Consider the following 24,328-nt stretch of genomic DNA (forward strand, 5'->3'; position numbering starts at 1 on the left):
GGAAAAGATCCACTTGTGAGTGGATCTCTCACACACACACACACACACACACACACACACACACACACACACACACACACACACACACACACACACACAGACACACACACCACACACACACACACACACAGGAGCAGGCCCTGGCAGTAAATCCTCATTATCTCTGAGCCTCCTTCAAACATAGGAAGCCTGGGGGGGGAGACACTGTGCAGACACCCCAGGGCTCTTATGAAGTGTGGCATTTACAAGAGGTCCAACTAAGTGGTACGTGTGTGTGTGTGTGTGTGTGTGTGTGTGTGTGTGAGAGGGATTGTCCATAATAACTTTCCAGGTTGTAGCAGACGCCTCCCATCCGTCTTCCACTCTATGTAGCCCAAATGGTCGTTCCTTAAATAGTTAACTTGTGATTGTGCAGCCTCAGAGCATCTCAATGCAGCCAATAAATGTCGAAGGCCTTAGTCACCTTGCAATTACTTCATCCGTCAAACGACCCCAGCTATATAGGATATCAATATTGACAACAATACCAGGATAAAAGAAGCTGGCGATTTTTCGGTTTGCAGAGGCTTACTTTGGCAGTGACAACTGCTCGTTCCTCAATGGGGGAAATTTCCTCGCAAGCATTATAAAAACAGCGCGCTGCTCTCAAGATTGAGAACTCTGATAATTTTGTCAATTGAAACAGCTGTTGACATTTAAACGGTGGCCCTAATACATCTGTTTGGCCTGGGTTTTAAATAAACTATAAACACTCAAACATTCAAATAATCCTCATGCACAAAAGGTTGTCATCTTTCCTCGCAGCGCAGGGATTGGTTGATTGTGGACGTGGGGGAGGGGAACGAGGTCTGCGATTGGTCGGATCCCTCACCGGTGATGTCCATGAAGGCCCTCTCCCACGCGTCGTCGACGGTGTAGCACTCCGCTGACGTGATGTTGACGGACAGCACGATGTCGTCCTCCACGTACTTCAGGATCAGGTTGTTCACCACGATGTTCACGTTGTTCACCACGCGGCGGATCAGGCTCTGCACGTAGCCTATACACACGCACACACACACACACACAAACACACCCCAATTTAAAACACAAGGAGATGTGCAATACATGTGCAAATATGCACTCGTGCACCTCACATTATAAATCACCTTACACCAAGGTACGGATGTATAAACATTTGCCAAGGCGGGCCAGGGTGAGCCAGACATACACACACACACACACACACACACACACGAACACGCACACACAGTGGTAGAGAGGTATGCAACTCATGCCACACGTTAATTTAGTGCTGATACACAGTGAAAGACTGAAACCCTGGCCTGGGTTCCCTGAAAGCCTGGGCTCACTGCCGCTGACCCCTTCCATCCTACAGGGCTTGTAAATGCGCGGAGGACCTGACATGTTATTTCTTAGTTCTCGGTCTACGGCTTGGACGTGAGCAAGTGGAGTGGGGGGGCTAAATATCTGTAAGAAAACATTGCTGGTCCTCACTGTGCCTCAGCACGGCCACAAATCTCAGTCATATTTATGGATCTCTGAAGGGCTCTCTTCTCCTCTCAGATGTGGGGCCCGGCTCAGCCCTACACTAGCGTGCACGAACCCTGCTTCACACACAGCTCTTCCACCCTCTGTCTCTCTCTCTCTCTATCTCCCTCTCCATGAACATGCATGGAAGCCAGGTCACACTCTTCAATGTACACAAACTCTAAAACACACACTTGCGCATGTGTGCTCACACACACACACACACACACACACATGCACACACACACACCTTCGAGGGAGAGTTACGGTCAGCACGGAGAAACTTTGGCCCTGCAGAATGCTAGGATTGTAAATGAATGATCTCTGCTGGCAGGCCAATGACAAGGAGGGAGAAGCTAAACAAATGGGCGTCTGGTGTTGAAAGTATTTTTATTATACGTTCACTTGATAGTGTGACGACTCGACCTACATGTTAAAGGACTCATTTAGCACGCCTAAACAGCCTGTGAGGCAACCATTCATTGTAGTTATTGTATAAACACATGATGGACTATTAAAACGTATGACAGGGGGGGTCAACGTGGATAGAATTAGACTAGCCAGACGTTTTGAGGAAGGGGATTTGGGTTGATTCATTTTTGCAATGATGGAGCGAGAAAGGAAAAGGAAAGGGGATTCTGCGGTGGACGGACTGGGATGGTTAGGGAGGTGTCGCAGAGGTGCTGGTAAGGGGGAGGTGAGAGAGACGGCGCAACCCCGTCGGTTGGGTTTCAACCGAGCCGGGGGAGCCATGTTACGGCGCAACCAGGACCTCCTAATGGCCTCAGTGACGCCCAGAAACAGAAGCTTTGCAGGGAAAACATACATGGTAAGGTCATTACTCACCAAAGTAAGAAAGAACTAAAAATATTGCAGACAGGGGAGTATCGACCATAAAGTATGAAAATATACAGCAATAAATCCCCCTAAACCAGGGGACGAAGGGCCTTATTCATTCCTCCCATGTACTGTTAAACACAGTCACTCAGAGTTAAACATATAAACCTTTAATGCCTATTCCTTATTTTCCAAACCAAATGTTTGTCTTCCTGTATCGTACATGCGCGGCCGACACCATGTCACAGCGGAGGACTGCGCTGGGGTGAATGGTCGTGTTGGTGGGAATACTTAAATGGATCCGTTCCCTTTGCAGCCGTTCCGTACACAACTACAGGCTATACATTAGCATAATCCAATAGGGAAAATTCAACTTTGTTTGCAGCTTGACTCAACAACGTGGCAGAAAGCGGTTGCCGTAATTCTCCTCAACACACTGTACTTTCATCACTTGCATGTGTAGCGAGCACGTAAATGCCTGCTGCGTGCATGAATGTGGCCGTGTGGGTATGTGCGTGTGGGTGGGTGGCCGCGGGCTTCCAAAGCCCACATTGCACCTGCAGACTGGGCAGTAAAACGAGCGCTGTACCCCCTGCTATTTCCCGCTCTGGATCCAATTTACCCATGTCAGGGGCCCTCTCTCTCTCCCTCACTCTCCCTCCCTCGCTCTCCTCTCGGAGTTGTGTAAGCCGGCTTGCCGTTTGTGGCTCTCTCTTTAACTTGTCTTGCGTCGGCTCTGGGCCCCCCCCGTCTGTCTGTCTGTCTGTCCCTCTGTCCTTCTCGGGGTGAACCACTGCACCGCTCTGAACCTCTGTAAACAATTGACACAGCCAGCACCTGTGCCGCGGCCCATGGGGAAGGAGCCCACTTAAAATTGTTCAACCATAAAATGAGTGGAAAAACCAACTCCTTTATGTGATCCCAGCTCAGGCCAAGCACTCTCTTCTGTGCAATACAGGAAAGAAACATTACACTGTCCACGTTCGCCCGCTTCCCTGTATATGGAAAGTATTAGCAGCTATTAGCTGTGCCAGTTATTAGCCGGCAAGAAAGAGATTGACAAGTCTGACGGACAAATATACAGTATGCTGATCCTGCGCTGCTGTTCCGCAATGAGTACCTTGCCACGGCTCGCGACGTGGCCAGAAACCTATTAGAACGAGAATGCTTGGCTACTGTAGGACAACAGCGCCTTTCAACCGCGGCGGATTATTCCCAGTATTCCATAAATCCCTATTTACATCTCCTAAGGATCGTTTATTCAACTTCCAGGAGACTTTTGCAGAGTGATAAAACCTGCCGGGTTTCCAGATGGCCAAACATGAGCTATTCGTCGCATTAAAACACACCCGGCCAGCAGCGAACTGTTGATACAGCCTTGTCCTTCAGCCCCTTTTTCCTGCTTCTCCTGAATCCCAGTTAATTGCAGATTAGAGGTTAACAATACAGTGCTGTTTTCTGCCTCTCCCAGTCATAGAGGTTACATTTTCTACCCTGCTGGCCAAGCCTGATGAGCCAGGAAACCAGAAGAAGGCCCTGTCCGACCGTTAGCCTTAACAGCAGCGTGTTGGGTCAGCACGTGAGGCTTACTTAAAACAGCGTTGTAGAATACAGCAACGCACGCACGCACGCTATTAGCTGTGCACGCACGCACGCACGCACGCACACACACACACACACACACACACACACACACACACACACACACACACACACACACACACACACACACACACACACACACACACACACACACACACACACACACACACACACACACAACCTGGCACTTGGGGTTCCTTTAAATTTCCCTGTAATCAATAAATTATTGTACAATCAGAATTAGCAACAATGTCAGGCTTCACATTGTAGCCTACAGGCGACACCCCACCGAGCATTGTATGGTAGTGCTCCAGCACAACGTATAGTCTGCCACCATTGACCACGACACACCATGTCCTCCATTCATGCGAGTAGTGTTTCCCGTTAATACCGGAACAGCTGCTGTATTTATCCTCCAAGCAGCAGCCCCAGTACCAGCAATGCAGTAGCACTGAACACAGGACTTATGCTCTGCTATTCAACCAATCATACTCTAGGACTTGTCGGCTGTCACAAAGGGGGGGCGGGGGCCTCAAATACATGCAAAGTCTAACACGCAACAAGACGAAGAATGCACACACAGCACTGGACGTACACATATGAGTAATCCCTCACGAGCGTGTGCACAAACACACCAGACACACGTGTGTAAGACAGTAAAAGCCTAAAGGAATGCTGCAGCAGGCATTCCAAAAGACCACCGCCTCAGAGTGTGTGTGTATGGGATTGTGTGTGCGTATGTGTTCATTCCTCTATTGTCATGCCGGGAAGATACAATGTGTTCTATGGAACAGCTGTGAAAGCGAACGGGTCTGAAGGTCATCATCCAGTGAGACGTAATGCTGGGGACGAGAGGCTGGGTCCACAGGCCGTTCTTCTGGAGTTCAGGCTGTGAGTATACGGGTCAGTGGGGAGTGGGGTGTTGCTCCTGACGGTAAAGCGAGAGAGATACGCCACGCCGTGCCAATAGATAGCCGGCAGAGTCAACACCCAAAGACACGCCACGTAGCGGCGGAGAGGTCACGCGAATAAATCATAGCGGGATCCCAAGGACACTGGAATCCCGCTATGTCCTGTACACATGTCCTGTAACCTCGTGACCACGTCGTGTGCGGAGAGAGAGCGGACATGGCCGGTGAAGTCCAGGGGTCCCGTCGAAGCAGATGGGATGTTTCCCCCCCCACTTGCAGCATGTGCACAAGATGACTCAACCCACAGAAAATGCTGTTTTGTAATTATCGTTAACTTTTACACTTAAGAGGGGATTTGCGAAGAGACGACGGCAAGCTCAAGTGACGCTAAATAAGTCAAGGAAAACCAGTGATTGCAGATCCAACCTCAGTGCCTTGACGCCATTGTTCACACAACTAAAATACTACGACTGACCCAGACTGTTAAAAGTGTCATAAGTGTGCAGCGGAGACCCAGGCAGGGACCCGGCAGAGAGGAAGAGAGCTGTGCATTTCTCTCCAACAGTGGCCGCCCGGTTCCCCCACCGGCAGCCGTAAACATAATCACTCGCAGGATCGCCCAAGGTGGGAACACTTGGTCTTTGGTCTCTGCGCGGCTACCAGTCACATGGCAGACGACTGAACGCTGGCAGTTTTCCACCGCGGGCAGAACAGGGAGGACAAATCCATGCAATATGTGAGAGCGCAGAGCCAAATGGCTGTATAATTGCCGGTGGCGGCTTTCTAGTGTCGGTTGTGTTTTGTTTCGGTTGTTTTGAAGAGGGGAAGGTGGGGGGGGGGGGGGGGGGGGGGGAGCAGATGCCTGCCGGAGGTTATGTCGACGTTGATGCTGACGAAGAGTCCAGACATGGCTCTTCAATCACTGCCCCACGGACACGTGTACGCACACTCCCGCACACACACACACACACACACACACCTTAAACAAGGGAGTCTGCGGCTATCCGTTTCTGCTGAGACAGAAGCGGTGAGCTTGCGATGTGATTAACTCAATTCAAATTGAGGCAAGCAAGCATGTGGTGTAAACAGGGAGGATGAGTGCACACTAAACAAGACAATGTGTGCTGCTATGAGGGACGAGGAACAAAGAACGCCTCGGAGCATAGAAAAAAAGCAAACGTGAGCTCTTCTTTTTTTTTTCTTTTCTTAATCTCATAATTCAAATGGCTCTAGGAGAATACTTTGCAAAAAGAAAATGACACATGTGTCATATTTATTTATATTTATTTTTCCGGTGTGTTCAAGTTATGGCTCACTACCATGTCTACAAAATGAATGAATGGACAACCTTGGGAGGCATTGTGGATGGTGGTCACTTCCTTAAGACACCATGGGGATTGGCGAGTGGGATACTGGTATTCACAAGAGCAAACTTTAAACAACACAGGCCTATTGACTGGGGGTGAGCAATATCGCCTACGCTGGTTGCCACGAGATTTCTGGCCGGGTATCCCGACTTCTAAACAAAACATCCCTTAACTACAATTCCAATATCCGTAACAGGTTTGTTCTGTGTCTCGTTCAAGGAAAACATCCTCCGGCTGAGTCACAGCAGGTTAGCCTTACCTCTCCCGCCTTTAACCTCTTTTCCTTATTAATATCTACCAGGAACCTGTGGGATTACCCGCGATCATATACCTTCTTTACTTAGCGAGCTGCTGTGACTCGTGACTCCAGAGTTGTCTTAACAGGCGGTAATGGATCCAGTGCGGCAGTGCAGGAAAGGTATAGGGGCAAGTGCATACAAACGCATTCATGCACGCACACACACACACGCACTTACACACACACACAGACACGCAGACACAGGAGTAGATGTGTTGAAGTCGGGCCAGAGGGAGGCCCTGGGCTGGGAGGTTCCCTGCTTTAACAGCTGGGGAGAGATATTATCTCATAGCGTCAGGCCTGGAAATGGATCCTCCCCAGGAACAACCAGCCGGACTGCAGCAGCAGAACAGGCTCATACGTCCACATACGTCCACATACGTAATGGGGCTCTGGGATCAGGGACTCCAGGTTGGGCGTTAAACTGTGACGGGATCCTAAAAGCTCCATCTCCCTCGCTAGAGTTTCGTTTAACTGATATGTTTTTTTCCCGTTTATTGTATGAGCCAGAGCTTTTAATCTAACTTTTAAGTACTATGTTAAGACGCATTGGCTCGGAATCATACGTCAAATATATTTTATTTTATTTATTTATTTTCATTTTGGGAGGGGGGTTTTACATAAAAATGAGAAGCCCCAGATGTGGTCACAATAAAACCTTATGACTGTAAAACATCAGATTACAACAATAGTGGGAGGAGAGTAAATTAATAAGATTAACCCAGAGGGCAAGTCTCTCTCTACAGCATGAAAACTAAAACCATCCCCTCAGTAAAAAAAAAGAAAATGTATTACTTCATAATAAAGGTGGTCCACCCGTTTCCAGGCCCTGTGAAGTAACTTCTCTGAACAAGACTGCATAAACACAAAAATTATTTGTCGTTTGCTAGTTATTAAATCATTGTGGCTTTTTCTGTTTTAAAATATATGTACAATTCAAATATAGGGGGGCTTATTTAAACAAAAAAGGTGAATACATTCTGGGTGGCCCCATTTGTGGATTTTTTTTTCTCAAAAACATTACCTAACAGCGTTCATTTGCAAAGCCATAAATAAACTATTATAATAAAAAGGGTTATGACGTTAGGCCTGTCCGAGCTAAACAAGGGCCCTCATTGTGAGGTGGTGTGAAAAGAGGCAGGCTTGGAATCCATGGCCCCTGTAGGAGGTATTCGGTCAAGTGGCCTTGCTGATAAGAGACGCCAGTCAGCAATTTATCACATGGACACCCCCCTCTCCTGTTCACTCTCTCTCGCTCCCTGGAAACAAAAACCGGTAATAAAACACATCTGCATCTTCATACAGGATTCCAAAAAACCTCTGCACCAATGACAGCTCTCATTCACATGTTTCAGTATTGGGCTGCTGCTGCTATCAGGGTGTAAAGACGGTACCCGCTGTGACGCCGGCTCTTCAGTTGCATTGTGCGATGATAGCATTCACGCTCCAGCAACCGTAAAGGGGGCAGATTGTAAAAATGAAAAAAAAACACCTCCGCCTAGTGTAAACAGCCTCTCCTCTCTCGGTCTCTCGCTCCCATCCCCTGTCCTCCCCCGCTGAGCCCGTGCATGCACCGCCGGGTCACTCCCGGAGCAGGGAGTCGGGGTAGCCCGGCTGGGCCCCGGGGCCATCACTCACCTGGGGGCAGGTCCGGGTCACTGGGGGCCGCCTGCTGCAGCCTGCGGGGCTTGGCCTGGGCCTTGACACTGTCTGAGGCACTGCGGCTCGTGGAGCTGGAGCCACTCTCATGGTCATCCTGGTTGAAGAAAAACACACAGAAACGGACACACACACACACACACACACACACACACAGCCGTTTAATGACTGTTATGTAGTAGTCGTTGAGAGAAGGATTGTATGCAAGGGGGTGGGGGTGGGGGGGGGTATCTGTGTGTATGTATGCAGGGATCTTCACCCAACGAGATCCTAAACCACTCCTCCTCCTCCTCCTTCCCCTCCCCATTTTACAACCGGCTCTACAAATAAACTGTAGACCCTGGATATGAGGGAGCGAAGGCCTCTCCACAACCAGGGCATGGCATCAGCACTCAGAGACCAGGGGACTGTTAAGCCCTGGAATGCAACAAGAACACCCATCAGTGTGTGTGTGTGTGTGTGTGTGTGTGTGTGTGTGTGTGTGTGTGTGTGTGTGTGTGTGTGTGTGTGTGTGTGTGTGTGTGTGTGTGTGTGTTCAGAGTACGAGGAGGAAATGGACATCCCCCTTCAAAGATGAGCCCGAAGATAAACAAAATGGGCCGAGATTGGGGCGTCTTTATTTATTGCTACAGCCTGTTGAGTGCCGGGGCTTCAAGGGGGCTCTGTGGCAGAGCGATGGAGGTCTGAACTCAAAACAATGGGGACAGGAGGAGAAACAGTGGTGAGGTCGGCGGGTCACGATGCAGTGGACTGTGTCTATCAGGCAGGCCATTGACCTTTATTACATCTACTGCAGGGTTAACGGCGACTCCAGAGAAGTGATTCATGGACTACTCCTAAGGGGGGAATCTATTCTAAGTAGCACCAGCACAGCTTCATATATTATTCCTGCCATCGGACCACAGAGAACCGCTGGTGACTTTGAGCAATTAGCAGGGAATCGAGGTCATTAATTAAAAGGCTCTGGCCCAGATGACGTCGCTACACGCAACTACGCTGGCAGCCGTATTAATGACTTAGCGGGACGGGTGGAATAATTCACAGTGCAAATTGTGTGTGACAAAAAATATGGTACATAAAATGACTGACTTCTAATGACAGTTTTGGCTTTTCATGGCGTAAAAGGTCTTGGGGAGAACAGTTTGTGTTCACAGGCCTGGACTCAATGGAGCATGATCGCAGGAATAACATTGGTGGGCTTGGTTTTTACGATAAATCATAAGCTACTTCTCCAACTACTGGTACAGACAGTTTGCACTCCAAATCCCCTTCACTTTGGATTAGCCCTTGGGCGTGATGACAGTGGGACAACGTTTCACTGCTTCTCTATTTGCCCTCTGCTCTTTTCCACCAATGACTCAATACCTTGTCGTCTTCCCATCCACACACAACGGGGGGCTGTGGATTAACGAATGGGCCAAAGAAAGAACGGATTAATCAACGGAAGAGGGAGGGAGGAAAGAAACGGTGGGCATTAAAAAAGGAACAAAACAAGTCATGAAAAAGAGGAACAGAGTACGATGTCAGAAGGAAAGAAAACCAAACGGTAAAGGTGAGAGTAAACCTCGCAGTGCGGCGTGATTAGGGCGCTGTAATCTTCACCGTCAGCAGGGGCGCAGAGGTAGACACACGCTGCAGTGGAGCGAGGAGTAGGGAGGGATCACATGTGGTTAGCATTTAAACTGAGTGGGGCTGGTGGGGGCCGTGTGTGTGTGTGTGTGTGTGTGTGTGTGTGTGTGTGTGTGTGTGTGTGTGTGTGTGTGTGTGTGTGTGTGTGTGTGTGTGTGTGTGTGTGTGTGTGTGTGTGTGTGTGTGTGTGTGTGTGTGTGTGTGTGTGTTAGGGGAGTGCTTTGGATGGGTGTGTGTTGGGGTGCTTTTTCTGTGTGTGTTGGGGGAATGCGAGTGTGTGTGGGGGTGCGTGTGGGGGAGAGGGGGTCAAGTCAACCCCTTATCCTGGGTAATGTAAACAGCCGAGGTGTCAAAACCAAACACATTTGGCTGCCCCATGAATGCATGCAACTGCTGGGTATATACCTCCACATATAGATAAGCATAGCACCCAGAAACAACAAATACGCGAGAAAGACTATGTGATACCTGTGACCAACACACACACACACACACACACACACACACACACACACACACACACACACACACACACACACACACACACACACACACACACACACACACACACACACACACACACACACACACACACACCACTGCTAGTGTGATGCCACTGGCAGATGATGATGATGATGATGCTGGTACTGAGCATCTCCTTCGCGTGAGGCCAACGAAGATTTGATTTTAAACATAGCTTGCATTATTTAAGCTGCAGACGCATTCAAAGAGCAATCACGTTCAGCACAGTGTGGGAGTGTAAACAGGCCACCGCCAAACCATGGCAGGCCAGTTGAGTAGTGAAAGAAATATTTACACTTGCATGGCCCTTTTGGAGGAAGAGCTGAACATCACAGACGCGGTGGGCTTGGTTTGGGATTTTTTTTACCTCAACATCTTCAAGTTGAGGGAACCCATAAACACAAGGGGGAAGAATAATAAATAGCTCATCAAGGTCCCAAGTCAAAAGATATCGTCAAATAATAACATGTTGATACGTTACTAAATATTTTCGTACACACACACACACACACACACACAAACACGCGCGCACACACACACAGCTTGCCGTCACTTCCGACGCAGAGTCACTGCACTGTGTTTACGGCAACTTTGTGGTGAAGAACCGAAGGCCGCTCTCAAGATGACTCGGGCAAGCCCTCCTCCTGAACATAAATACTCGCTCCATAACTCGCTGATATCTCCATCTAAAGGAATGTGTTGAGGCCCGCCGGCCAAAAGTACATTGAGTTCAACCACTCCGAGCCGCCACTAAAAACAGACCCTGCTGCCGAATTTGGCGGTAGTGCAATTAAGCGCTCAGTGTCACCATGGGCAGTGTGGTGGACTCTGGGGACGAAACATGCCTCACCAGAGGAAAGCCCTGGGACAAATGAAGGCTGTCTCAGCTGCTGCCCGGGTAAGCTGATCCCTGCCATGCAACGGCAAGGCCTTGGATGGGACAGTGTCGCTAGGGGGGAGGAAGGGGGCAGAAGAAGGGGAAGGGGGCCTAGGGTAGCAGCCACAACAACTGATCTGTTGAATAGAAAGTTTAGGAAAGAGACTGTGACTGGGTATAGGGAGCGAGATAGGGTGAGAAGGCGAGAGGGTGAAAAGGCAAGTGAGTGAGAGCAAGAGCGAGAGACAGAATCTGAGAGCGAGAGAGAAGGCGAGAGGCAAGAAGAGAGAGAGAGAAGGCGAGAGAGAGAGAAGGCGAGAGAGAGAGAGAGAGAGAGAGAGAGAGAGAGAGAGAGAGAGAGAGAGAGAGAGAGAGAGAGAGAGAGAGAGAGACGAAAGCAGAGAGAGAGAGAGAGACGAAAGCTGAGAGAAGGGAAAGGCAGCATGGTGGGAAGATTGGTGTGAGTGACAGGCGAGGCGGACCCCCTACTCAGAGGGTAAGTGGGCACCCATGGAGGGTTAGGGCACAGGAAGGCCAAGCCTGACCCTCTCTTTCTCTCATCCTGCAGACGTCTGGCTCCGTTAGAGACCAGAAGGCAGTGTCAAGCCTGTCTGGAGGGTCAGACCCCCAAACCCTAGCAGCTCAGTGTATCAGGAGACCACTGCCTACCCCTCCCCACCAATCCCCCAGGTTGTTTATTGACAGTTATTTTGATCGCTAGTTGCGTTTCAAATTACGTAAACCGACAAGTTGTCAACTCCCTTTTAACTGCAGTGTGTAAAGTAATTGTTTGTGGAATTATGTAAATTAGATGTCAATCATGTGTAGTTCATTATTGAGGATAATGTTTTTGCGTGTGTTTTAACACTTCCAGTGGATTTATATGGAAAAATTATTTGTTGGCCAAATAAATTGAAGTGTCAAGTGTGTGGAAAAACTAGTTGAAGAGTGTCAATTTTCCCGTTTTTACCTAGGTTCTCATGTCAACATACTTTTGCCAACGAAGACATTTCAGATAAACATGAAATTTTTTTAATTTTCCACACGAATGAAGACCCAATTCCTCTTTTTCAGACGTTTAGCATGCAGCACAAGAAAAAGTCTGGGCCAGGGATTTGAGCTGCATGCTTCCATGCCTGCTGGCCAATAACTGCCAAATCTGAAAAACCCAAACATTTTCAAAACTGGTCAATTTCACACTGTTTCAGTGGATTAATGGGAGCGTGCAGCAGACAGACGCTGGCTAAACAAAGTGCTCTGTTATTGTTGTTGCTCCTCCACAGGTCGCTGGTGAACTCATGCTGACTTCAAAGCAGCGGGCCTGGAGAGCGGAGGCCAGGCAGTGGAGGGCCCAACGCCTGAGGAGTGGGAAAATAAATGACTGCAACCCGATAGCTCCTTATCTCAGACGCAGCACCCCCACCTCACACACACACACACACAGGCCTGACATCCTGAGGCCTTGTCCTCCATGTCATGGCCCACCGAGAGTTGTCCCTGGAGAGAAGAGCAATCAGACCTTCACGTCTTGCCACACACACACACACACACACACACACACACACACACACACACACACACACACACACACACACACACACACACACACACACACACACACACACACACACACACACACACACCTTCTCTCCGTCGGAAGGTCATTATTACTCACTTTATTTTGATTGAAAAATTCTAATTTAGTTTTCATTTTATCGATCAACAGATTCAATGCATTACATACTCTTCAGGCCTTAGCTCCATGTCTCCACATACCACTGCTTGCAACACGGACATTATACTATACTAGTTATGATATCATGGAACTGGGGCGGGTTCTTGCTAAAGCTTCCATCTGGCACTAATAGCGATGGGAGCTACAGATCACTTCATGGGAAAGACCCATTGACAAAACTGTACATGGTCGCTTCTTTTAACTTCATAAGCTTCTGCCAAGCGGAGGAGAATGAAGGCATTGCGATTGGCTCAAATTCTCTATTCACTTTCCTCTTCCCCTGGCTTCCAACACATCCATCAGACCGGCTTAAAATTAGCCACTAATGGCTTTTTAATGAAACTGTAATAAATGCAGAAAGCCATTACATTGAGATTAAAGACATTTGGTCTCGCTCTCACCGTAGCAGACAGCAGTCGACTAGATTGAGGCTCTGCTGCCAACTAGTGGGTTTCACATACTCTCCTCACACACAAACACATAGATGCATGGTTTCACATGCACATATACACCTTCTCACAAGCATGGAGCTTTATGAACAAGCATGAACCTCTGCCTACCTCCACAGAAAAGCAAGCACAAGAGAGATGAAGAACAGAATCATGGGAGATGGTTAGCCTTCAATGTGTTGTTCAAACTTTAGCGTACACTGCACACACACACACACACACACACACACACACACACACACACACACACACACACACACACACACACACACACACACACACACACACACACACACACACACACACACACACACGCAATGTGTGTTAGTTAAAATAACACACACATAACACACACACCAAATACTCTGAATAGATATATTCAAAAACATCTCCTCTAAATCCCTTCTGGTTGTAAAATCACTTTTTTAAATTAGGAGTACTAAAAACTTTGGATTACAACCAAAGGTTTTATGATTAGGCCATTGTAGTCATTAACATCTTTGCAGTACTATAGAATTTCAATCTAAGGAGGAAAATTCAGGAGACCAAGTTTCAGCTGAATGTTCACAATTAATGCGTAGCTTCCAAATGTTCAAAAGCGGGCCGTTTTAATATCTCCATTAAATCTCTTTCCAAGTCATATTTCTCCTTTACAGCCCCGCACCGCAACCCGACTACTCTGCTCATTCATGGTCATGTGGATCGGCGAGATAAACACCCCTGCCTTGACTTCAATGAAGGAGAGTCAGCAAAACACACCCAGGCCCCGTTTACTTGAAACTCTTGTTTATTTCTTTATACTCAAATGAATTATCTGTAATTTGTGTCTTTTATCCCAACGTCCCATACCTTCATAATGAGCCTAGCCACAAAAAAGGAATAGTCAGACTTGTGGGCTTTCTCTGTATCCTTTTTTAAATGGCAGACGTGTTTACGTAGCCTGTAATGGCAGAAGCTTTACTAAGCATATTTCAGCCATATGAACTGTTGCAACAAAAACACTTGGTTGATTTTCCAAGCATTTGCCTCTCTTCTTTCAGAAGCCCAAAAATATATCATGTTCATTAAATAGCACGGGAGGGGGTGTGTGGGGGGGGGGTTTCGGGGGGGCGGCGTGGGGCATGGAAAAGATTCCCGAGGCGACTGCCAAAAGAACTGCACAATTACAAAACTATTTAGCTCTGGAACCCGGCGTAATGGCCGAGCGACAGTCCTGCTGATGTCATGGAGGAGGTCTCTGCCAAGCGGGCCCCTGCCGTACCCAAGTCAAACTGTCCGTGTTTAATATCTGCCTCCAACATGCCCAGAATAACAATCAAGACAAACAGGGAGCGAGTCTGCGGAGACCGAGAGCGCTGCACCAGGGCTTCTGACTTGTTCTTCCAGAGTTAGCTGGACCTCTTGTTGTTCAGCCAATGTGCTCATGGGCCTGGTCCGACTTGACCTCAGATGACATGGCTGGCCACAGTTTGTGTGGCCCTTGTTTTACCTTGGTAAGAGATTGTAGCGCCTGGGTTAAACGGGCTATACCCTGCGGAGAAATGAACCAGAGTTTACCATCAGAGACATCCTTTAATCCTTTAAAAAACACAACAGGGTCCACCTTGAGCGATCAGTGCAAAACTTACCAATCTGACAATCTGAGCCATATCTATCCTCACTTGGGAGTAACCCGATTAACAGCCATTTATTTAACATTGTAGAATTAAACGCCACATGATTGCACACAAAACTGTCGTTAAACCGGCAGAAATCTTTCTACTTTACGGTACAGTAGTTAACTTGTCACTGTTCTTGTTAAAGAGTTAATTCTCCATTAATCTGATTAGGCAGATCTCACAGCCAGCGGTGCGTTTCTAATCGGGTTAATTGGTTAAAAAGTAAAGCTGATTTGTTATGAAATAAAGCTGGTCCTTTCCTCACGAAATGGCAGATTTGGAAGGCAGAGTTAAAAATGAGGTCTCTCCCATCCCAACTGGCAGCGTTTATGTTCTACTGATGTATTGAAACAAAGAACGGGGAATTCTACTGACTGTAATCTTTGATACGTGGCCAAGAAATAGGCTGAAGAGTGGTAGCAGTGATAAAAGGTGCATAGATTAACCAACAGAGAAGCGAGACAACTTATGTCTTATCATTTACATTTTCTTGATCTCTTTTACCAGTCACATATGTGAACTGTACTCAAATAAATCGGAGATCCGTGCCAAAAGCTTAAAGAAAATGGGGAAGTCACAGTGAAAAAAAAAGCATGCAAGAATTTAAGATGAGTGGAGAAAAGCTAACAAATTGAGGGGCAGAAAAAAAGTCAAGGAAAAGTGAGAATGAGATAAAAGAAGGGCGTTGGGAGTTGGGGTGGGCAGCAAGAGTGAAAAAGAGTAAAAAAAATCAAGGATGGTCGAGTGGGAGAAATTGTTCCTGAATGAGATCTGAGAGGCTCTGGTTCTTCAGATCTCTCCATCAGCTAACCACAAGCCCAGGCTGAGCATGTGAGGCATGCTGCTCACGCTGGCCTAGCTACCTCCTAACACTAATAACTGCAATGTGTGTAAGCTACAATCTCACTCACACACACACACACACAAACACACACACACTAATTGAACACAGTTAAGCTAAATATATGCATCATGTTTTTTCTATCTAAAATATAACACGATTTATAAAAAGAGAACAGTAATATTGATTCATTTTAATCAAACTTATAACAATGGCCAAAGTGTTTTGACCACATAATTTCACATGCAAAAAATACCCCTTTTCTCAATGTTGGTAAATTGCTGACAACTAGTGGTAGGACTGCATTCTAGCATGAACATTACCGAATGCCATCTGTCACACATGAAATGCTCCTGCTTTTACAGGTTTGCCCTTCATCATCATCATCAGCAGCAGCAGCAGCAGCTCACCACACAGTATTAGCGATGTGATACAAGACATAAGCACCCTGCAGGCAACCTACTTTTTCACCAGCCTCCAGGAGCAGCACAAGTAGTGGCCGAAGTTACTCCTGACAGCTTAATTGCACATGTGAGGTGCAGCTGGTGGAAAGGCGTTCGGCACGGCAGAAGGACCTGAGACTTTCTTGGAGAGCATCGATGTTCTGCATCCAGCGAGATAGAATAAATCACGCAGAGAGAAATGGGAGAGGACTTTCCCCCAGTGTTGAGAAATACCAAAGCCATGTTGCAGCGCTGGAACACACGGCGCGGAACTCGGCAGGCCATAGCGGTGATGCAGCTTTTATACAGCGGCTTGCAGTGGAACAGAAGCAGCGTACATAAAGTTACATGAGAGATGGACGTCTGTACGCGGGTTGATCTTTTTTTCAAAGCAGACAGGAGCAAACGTTTATAAACGTTTTTTTGATGTTGATCAATTCATCATCTTTGACTGAATTTAACAAAAACAACATGTCTTCCCTATGATTGGGAGAAGAGTAATGCATGCGTCCAGTACTGCAGGCGTGTGTCTGGCCGGTGGCCAGGGAGAGGTGTAGTCGTTGATATCTATTAGCAAGCCCACCCGCCAAGGAAAAAGCCCAATATTCCAATGTCCACCTTGGCCTGCGTTTCAGCTGTAAATCACAAACAAATTTCCCCTGAATATTTCATTGTATTACAACTCAGCTACGCCACATGTAAATTCTTATCATGTTGGTCATTTTAAAGAAGCAATGTGGTCCATCTCAAGCCGAGGCGTTACTCTCCCTCAAGTGGGCCCTGTTTGTTATTTCTTCAACTAACCATATGCCTTCTGCACACAATCACCTTTCATTCCCTGCCCCACCTTGAGGAGTAACAAGTGGCTCAATTATTCATATAACATTCTCCTTCTCTTTCCGCTAATCTCAGGGGACCGGGCCCCTGCCAAGATAAAAGCAAATACCAACAACTCTTCATATACACATTTCTTAATTTCCGATATTCCCACCAAAACAAGACAGCAAGGACATCGAGTTCCATTAAATAAGCCTTAGAAGCCCACTCTGCTGCACTAAACAAGGTTGACATGTAAGGTATACAGAATTGTGTTTTAATAGGTGAAGGCAACATCAAAGATTTGTTCAGTCAAGTGGTTAGCTACCGACTGGCTCTATACAACCCGTTTTACTGGCTTAAGGCATCCTGCCTTATATGGCGTCATTATTTCTATAATAAGAGTGGAATCATTCATAGGTCAGAGGGGTGAGGGTCTGCTAAATGGCGCACGCACTCACCCAGGGACATTAAACAAGGACCACCCACGGTTTGTGTAACATGGAGTCATACAAGCCTACCTTTCTGCACTGAGAAATTACACACGGAGGCTCCCAGTTACTGTGTTACCCCTTTTAATAGCTTTCTGTTTCACCCAAAGTAAAAGAAAATGTCAGATGTATCCGTCTCTATAAAAGCGGTAATGGGTGATGACATGAAGAGAAGTGTAGTGAGAAATGGGCCAACGATGGTGGCCTTAGCCTGTGCAAGACATATAAACAGAATGGAAAGCTGTGGCCCTCTAATATACACAAAGAATACCTCAAACTTTTGATCCAAATGGTGCAGCTTGCTGAGCATAAAACCTTATACTACTGAATGGCTGAATTAAACAAAACACTAGCCAGGGGATAAGCAATTGTGTTCTTAATACCAATAGTTTTCTAAACCGAAATCCCAAGTTAAATGAAAGTGAACCCTAATTGTAATGTAATCTCTCTCCACAGTACAATTCAACCAGCGGCACAACGAATTTAATGGCTTCCACTAAAGGGTGACTGTAGTCCGGATGGCCTGAGAGCAGGGATTAGGCAGTGAAGTAGCAGCATCCTGCCCAGAGTGTATTGATCAGTGCTTGACTCATTTGATACAGGACACCACTGGGTTTAATTTTTCCCCCTAAAGCTTCTTTCCTGTGTCTGAAAACTGTCTGAGAAGTAAAGAGAACCACAAACCACCGGGACTCCCAATCTTAATTAAACCACAAAGTCACATAAGTCAAAGGCAAAGTTATGTAGCCTGTCTGACTCAACAGATAATGGTTGCTAGGCAGAAGATCCTCTGCTGAAACGACACACTCTGCTCCCGCTGCAGATGCTTTAGATCAGGTCAGAACACTAGGGGAGAATACCAGTGGATTGGGATGATGCAAAGCTAATGTTTGTGACCGAGAACAAAGATGAAAAACAAAGAGGATCTCACAACTAGCTCTGTATTTATTTAAAATTCAGTCTATTTTATATTGAAATGTGATGTAATTATTAAATGGCATTAACTTACTTGAAAGGGTATGGTTCAAATGCACAACATTCATTAAAGCATTGTCTAAATGTTGATACACTGTTGATACATTTGCTTGGTCAATTCAGGGCCATATGGGACATGTCGGGAGTTGGGCGGCAGTGGTAGGTAGGGAGGGGTCATAAAACAAACAAAGGAGGCTGGCTTTCATGAACGTTTACCTGAAGGTCTGACACATTGTAAACAATCTGTGTCTCCTCTTCCACAACTATTGCAATAATTCTCTATTTTAAGTTGATCTTACATTGAAGTAATGCCATAGCCCTTCTGAACAGCTCTTAAAGATTACTCTTTGATACTCATTCATTTCCTTTTGTTGACATTTCTCTTTTTTTTTCTTTCATCGCGCCTCCTGTCTATTTTAAGTTTTAGTCTTGGTCTTACTTTCTGTCTCTCATCAGAGAAAATTCCCAAATTTCCTAAGGAGATGATAGTCTTGTGACATCCCTGTCTTTTTACCATAAGTCTGAAATGGGTTTTGAAACCACTAGAGGAGGTTGAATTTAAGAAACAAAAACATAGCTTATCCAAAGCCATGGGTCCTGAAGACAAGGCCCGGCAGAGCTGATGATCACACTGATTTATGGAGTAATCTCAATAAGCCGTTTGCTCCCTGAGAGCAGAGGAATCAAAGGCAAGATTTCCGGAATGCATTGGGAGAAAGATTATCCAGTTTGTAATATCTAATTACAAACTTCCACAAGCTGGTTTTCTGGTGCTTTGTGTTTGGACGAATGATGGGAGCAGGCCGGGCACTATGGAGAATGGTCCCAATCCTCCAATGAAGCCTTTGTTAAAGATCGAGAGAAAATGTTATTGTGATTGTAAGTCGACTGTCTTAACAGTTGTTTAAAAGGCGCAATACAGTGGTGCGATAACCAAGTTCTAATCCATCCCATATTATCAGTTCACTCGATTCCAATTGATGAATGTAATTTTGCCTCAAGGTTCCCGGTTAAACAATGTCCACAATACACTAATGCAGGAGTGGAAAGGTTTACCACAAGGAGATGCACTTTGACAGCTGTGGAGCATTGCAAATATCCTTGGTTTCCTTAGCAGTGGGTTGTGGATTCAACTCTGGGTGGGAAACCACAACTGGTAGTGGTAGAGCAGTATCATCCAGAAAACAGTAGCTACAGGAGGAAGAATAGACGGTGCATGGGAGGTCACAATGTTGTAAGACCTATGATGTAGTTGATGGGTCTAATTTAAATGTGTCACATGCTAAAAGGCAATGTGTCTTAGTATAAATATCTTCAGGTCACATGATGGCTTGCTTTGTAACATCCAAGTGTGCAGAAGCAGCCCATGGTCAGTTATCTGGTAAATCCCTTGGTGGAATGAAATCCCATGGCTTGGAACAAGTCTTTATGAATGGAAAAGGGGGTTCCCTAAATCACATGTATTATCCATTATTAATTCACAATAAAAGGTTGCTGTTGTGAAGCTCTTGAAAATAGTTCAGACGGAACCTAGCAGCGGAAAGGACCACGTTGTGAATGTGTGCCAAACCAACAAGACTCACAGGCATGTCCCACAAATCATCTTGAGGCAATGCCTCAATCAAATCCTCCACATCAGGGATAAATGTACTCAGCAGCCATAAAACATCCAGATCAAGCGGCGTGCCGAGCCAAACCTAAACGGCCTCCGTGGTAAACCCAAACCCTTATCTTTGTCACATATGTAGAGAAACGAGTGCCTGAGAGCATTAGCATTCACTTTAACTGTTGTCCAGCTGGTTCCTCTCTCTTTGCCCAATGTCAATTGGCTCCTTAACATAGAGGGCTTTGCTGGGATGTCGGAAAACACGATGTACGCAAGTTTGCAGCATCGTTGCTAACTGCCGATTTTGCAAATATAAAAAGAAAAGAATCCCCCAAACACAGCCACACAATAAACTCTGAAGAAATATTTTCCACCCTGAAAGGTTTCATCAGTCTGCTCATAATGGTGTAAAGTTTGAATGCTCTGAGGTTTAAAACCACATGCACAGCATCATACCACAGACTAGAAGCAGCCCCCCATATTTAAATTGAAACCATTAGACGCAAACTCTGCCTAATGTAAGAAAATAAATGTACCAAATATAGTTAGTTGTTCAGGATGCCAGTGACATGGTCTAGTGTTGCTCAAAGACTGTAGCCAACTCCTATCATGAAGTCTATTTATAACTGTAGTTTCCATAAGAGCACCGCATGGCATGATAGATTTAAAAGGCATTGTTTCATCCCATTCATTTCTTAGGTAATTCAGACTGTGGTTTTAATTTATGGACAAAGATCAAACAGCACACTCATATTGAATTCCTCAAGAGAGACATGGGAGACACTTGGAGAGTTTCTACCATTTCTGCACAAGAGGAAAGAGTTTAGTTTGACTACTACAAAACCCTTTCATCCCCATGACCAATCTCCTGTTACATATAGTGAGCTATTAAGCACAGTGGAAGTCTTAGCCTAATTTCACATGGCGATGTCCACACTAATAATTCAACATCAACATCACCGTCACAAGTTCCAGTCTTAACAAAACAAAGAACATGAGGCCAAATGAAGACACCAAAAATAATGATCCTCTGGAAAACAGAAATTGTAATTCACAAAACGTCAAGTTCTAAAAGCTATAAAACGTTAATAGCATATCACAATATTATTAAATGACGTAATCAAAGTCAAGAGCAAAGCATGCCAAATTGACACTTTGGGCAATCATTTTTTAATTGTCTTGAGTAAATCAGGTCTCAATGACAATCTGACAAAATAATTCACATTAAAGCCCATTGCAGGCAACAAGAATGCAGAAGGAGCTATAATCTCTGAGTGCTGCAAAGTGCCCAGTTTTCCACATTTGCTGGAAACTATAATCGTGTGCTGCTCTCTGTGCTTTGCAGATGGCCCCATTGAGCAATACGAATATCCTAAATACTATCCGGTTCCTCTCCCTTGGGGAAACAGGAACATTAAAAGATCCAAATAATACTAGTGAAATATACGACCCTTAATGAACTTCCAAAGAGGTACGGATGTTTACACAGGTCAGCGCTCAGGCTTTAACAGTAATTATGAAAACAAACCATATTAATTATATCATTTATCATTTCCACACTCTGGCCGCACAACGCCCACCACAAAGTTCCTGCCTCTGCTGGACAAGAGAAACCCCTAGTTAATCTACTAAACATTGAGTGCAAGACTTTCCATACACAATCACAACTTTCAGATTTTTTGCTCTATTGGCTACCATTGAAATTACTTGGTTGGCTCACTTACTGTGATAGCCCTAGCGCCAAATACGACCATGCCAAATCTAGTGCATTTCTCAGCGGAGAGCAGATTAAAATTGGATCCAGGCCGAGTGCTGAACGGGTGTAATATAGTGGACTGGTTAACCTGGGGGATATCATTTAATTTCTGATGGTCTAAGGATGTAACCACAGGGCTAACTGTTCTTTCAATAGGAAGTTATGTCGGAAGAACAGAACACCACAAACAACGTTAAGATGTTCTAACCAAAATAAGTTAAAATGTAATTAATATATCAGGTTAAAGCATAAACTAATTAAGGAATTCAACGGAAATGTGTTAGATTTTCTTGGCTGGAGAACACAGCAGTCGGTCAAGGCCCAATAGGAAATAGTATGGCGACCCATTTAAAATTCCTCCTGCTACAAGGACTTATGCTGAAGGTCTGGCGCAACTTCATAATGGGTCTCAAGGGTGTGCATAGCAATGAATAATTTGTCCAAAATGTAATTAGCAATTTTCCAAATAATTATTTTCCTTTCTCGGGGAGCGTCACAGCCCAGCTGTTACAAATACTTGTTTTGAATTTACTTGCAATAAGCCGGTGCAAAAACAATATGAAAAGGTCCAATTAACTGGAAATATGATCACTTGAGCAGTAGCCATGTGCTTACTATGATATTTACCATTAGGTCTGTGCAGCTCATGTGTTACAAATCTTTTTGCCGCAGTCTATATAATGAGCTGTAATTGACTTCCCTTGAAATGTGTTTCTCCTGGGACATCTGGCCTTGAAACTTCTACCTTGGGATGCTGGCCAGTACCGGGACTCATGGGTGGCAGAGGTAGGAGCAGGCACTTCTGCATAAATAAATCTAAGAAAAATGTCTTTCATACACCCTACTTGAGAATGGAAATATTTATAAGCCTAACTACCTGAACACAATAATATAAATATTGCTCTTAGGGTTAATTGGTTTCAGAATCATGTCTCCATTTGGGCATGGTATAGCTCAAGCTATCATTTTTTTCCTCTCTGATGATTACCTATAAGGACAACAATAAAAAAGAAAACACTCTAAGTCATTGGACTTTGTTAAAACTGTAAGTATTACAGTATTTATGATAAATGTGAGGAATTTAATAGCCATTTTGAGCTAATATCATTAGTTTTGAATAGGACCCTTTGAAAGGAGGAAGCAGAAATCCTAATATCTATTTTGAACTAAGCCCATCGGGTTCAAACATGAAGACAGATGCTTCTCTTGATAAATGTAAAAAACATTTACAAATAGTTAATCCTGGTAGAATGAATCATGAAACTCTTATATCTTGAAACTTTAAAATGCATTCCCTGTCTTTGCAGAGCTTGCCAATGTGCTCTCTATTTTACATCTCTGAAGCTTTCGAAAATGTAGATCAAATTAAAAATCACTGTACAAAAGACATGACATCATTATTTTGCCGAAACGGCGCATGACATATTTGCTTTCAGGTTCTTTTTTATTTTTTTTGTCTCAATTACTTCACTGCATTCCTTCTCGGACCCAACTCATCAAGTGTAATTAGCCACTGATCAAAAAGATAAAAGCAAATGCTACATGGCCATGTCATATTAACAACTTTTAATCCAGGCTTGAGTAACGTGTAGCCAAACCAGAACTAGATTGATAGGGTTTAGTTAAGTAGGGTTGAGTTTTTGAGTTGTAGCTGTAGTAAACATTTCCCTGCCTACCGATAGCATGTGATTATCAGACTGCCGCCTGCTAAATGCCCTCAATGTAAATGCTTTTAATCAGAGCAGCAGAGGACTTAGGCAACATGCCACATCATTGTCACAACACACTGAACCTGAGCCCAAAGGCAGCCTTCATAATAAAGTATGATGTGTTCTTAAAATGAATACCATTTAAGTGATAATTAACGTTTGAAGTCTTTCAGTATTTTTCAGGTTGATAAACCTTTGAGACCAAAGACACCGTATCCATCATTCCATGTTTAACATTCCAAAGTCAAATCCCCACGGTCTCTACAACCCCCTCTTACTATAAATGAGACAGCATACACCGTTGAAAGTTAGTGACGTCAGCTTCAGTTTGAACTCACCTGGACTCCATCTCTCAGCTTTAGGATGCACTCCATAGTGTTGATAGTGATGACCACGGGTTCTGACCCAAGCTTGGTCCATGGCACGTGGATACGCAGCTCGTGGATATGGCCGCTCATGAAGGTAAAGGGCAGCTTCAGTTCCTGTGAAGATACAAAGTGGTCGGAAATGGGAGCCAGAGTTGCAAGGACTTTAACTTCAGCTCGACCTCACTGGTGCAGTGGTTGCATGTTATTTCATGAAGGCAGGAACATGAAGAAAATTACTTGTGTTATTTG

General features: G+C 45.3%; 1 protein-coding gene across 8 annotated transcripts in view; it reads right to left on the reverse strand.

The window, feature by feature from the left end:
- Window positions 1-24,328, reverse strand: part of vps13b (vacuolar protein sorting 13 homolog B) — a 331,160-nt gene that overhangs the window by 304,314 nt on the left and 2,518 nt on the right. For all 8 annotated transcript variants that reach the window (XR_003978469.1, XM_030370003.1, XM_030370004.1 and 5 more), the window contains exons 3-5: window positions 24,050-24,193; window positions 8,184-8,301; window positions 872-1,039 (exon numbers count right to left, since the gene is read on the reverse strand). Coding sequence is in view for 7 of the 8 variants with exons in the window: in XM_030370003.1 (XP_030225863.1) it covers window positions 872-1,039; window positions 8,184-8,301; window positions 24,050-24,193 (430 nt within the window). In the remaining variant the exon portion in view is untranslated. The remainder of the gene's footprint in view (window positions 1-871; window positions 1,040-8,183; window positions 8,302-24,049; window positions 24,194-24,328) is intronic.

The sequence above is a fragment of the Gadus morhua genome, chromosome 11, assembly GCF_902167405.1.
Source record: "Gadus morhua chromosome 11, gadMor3.0, whole genome shotgun sequence".
Taxonomy (NCBI): Eukaryota; Metazoa; Chordata; class Actinopteri; order Gadiformes; family Gadidae; genus Gadus; species Gadus morhua.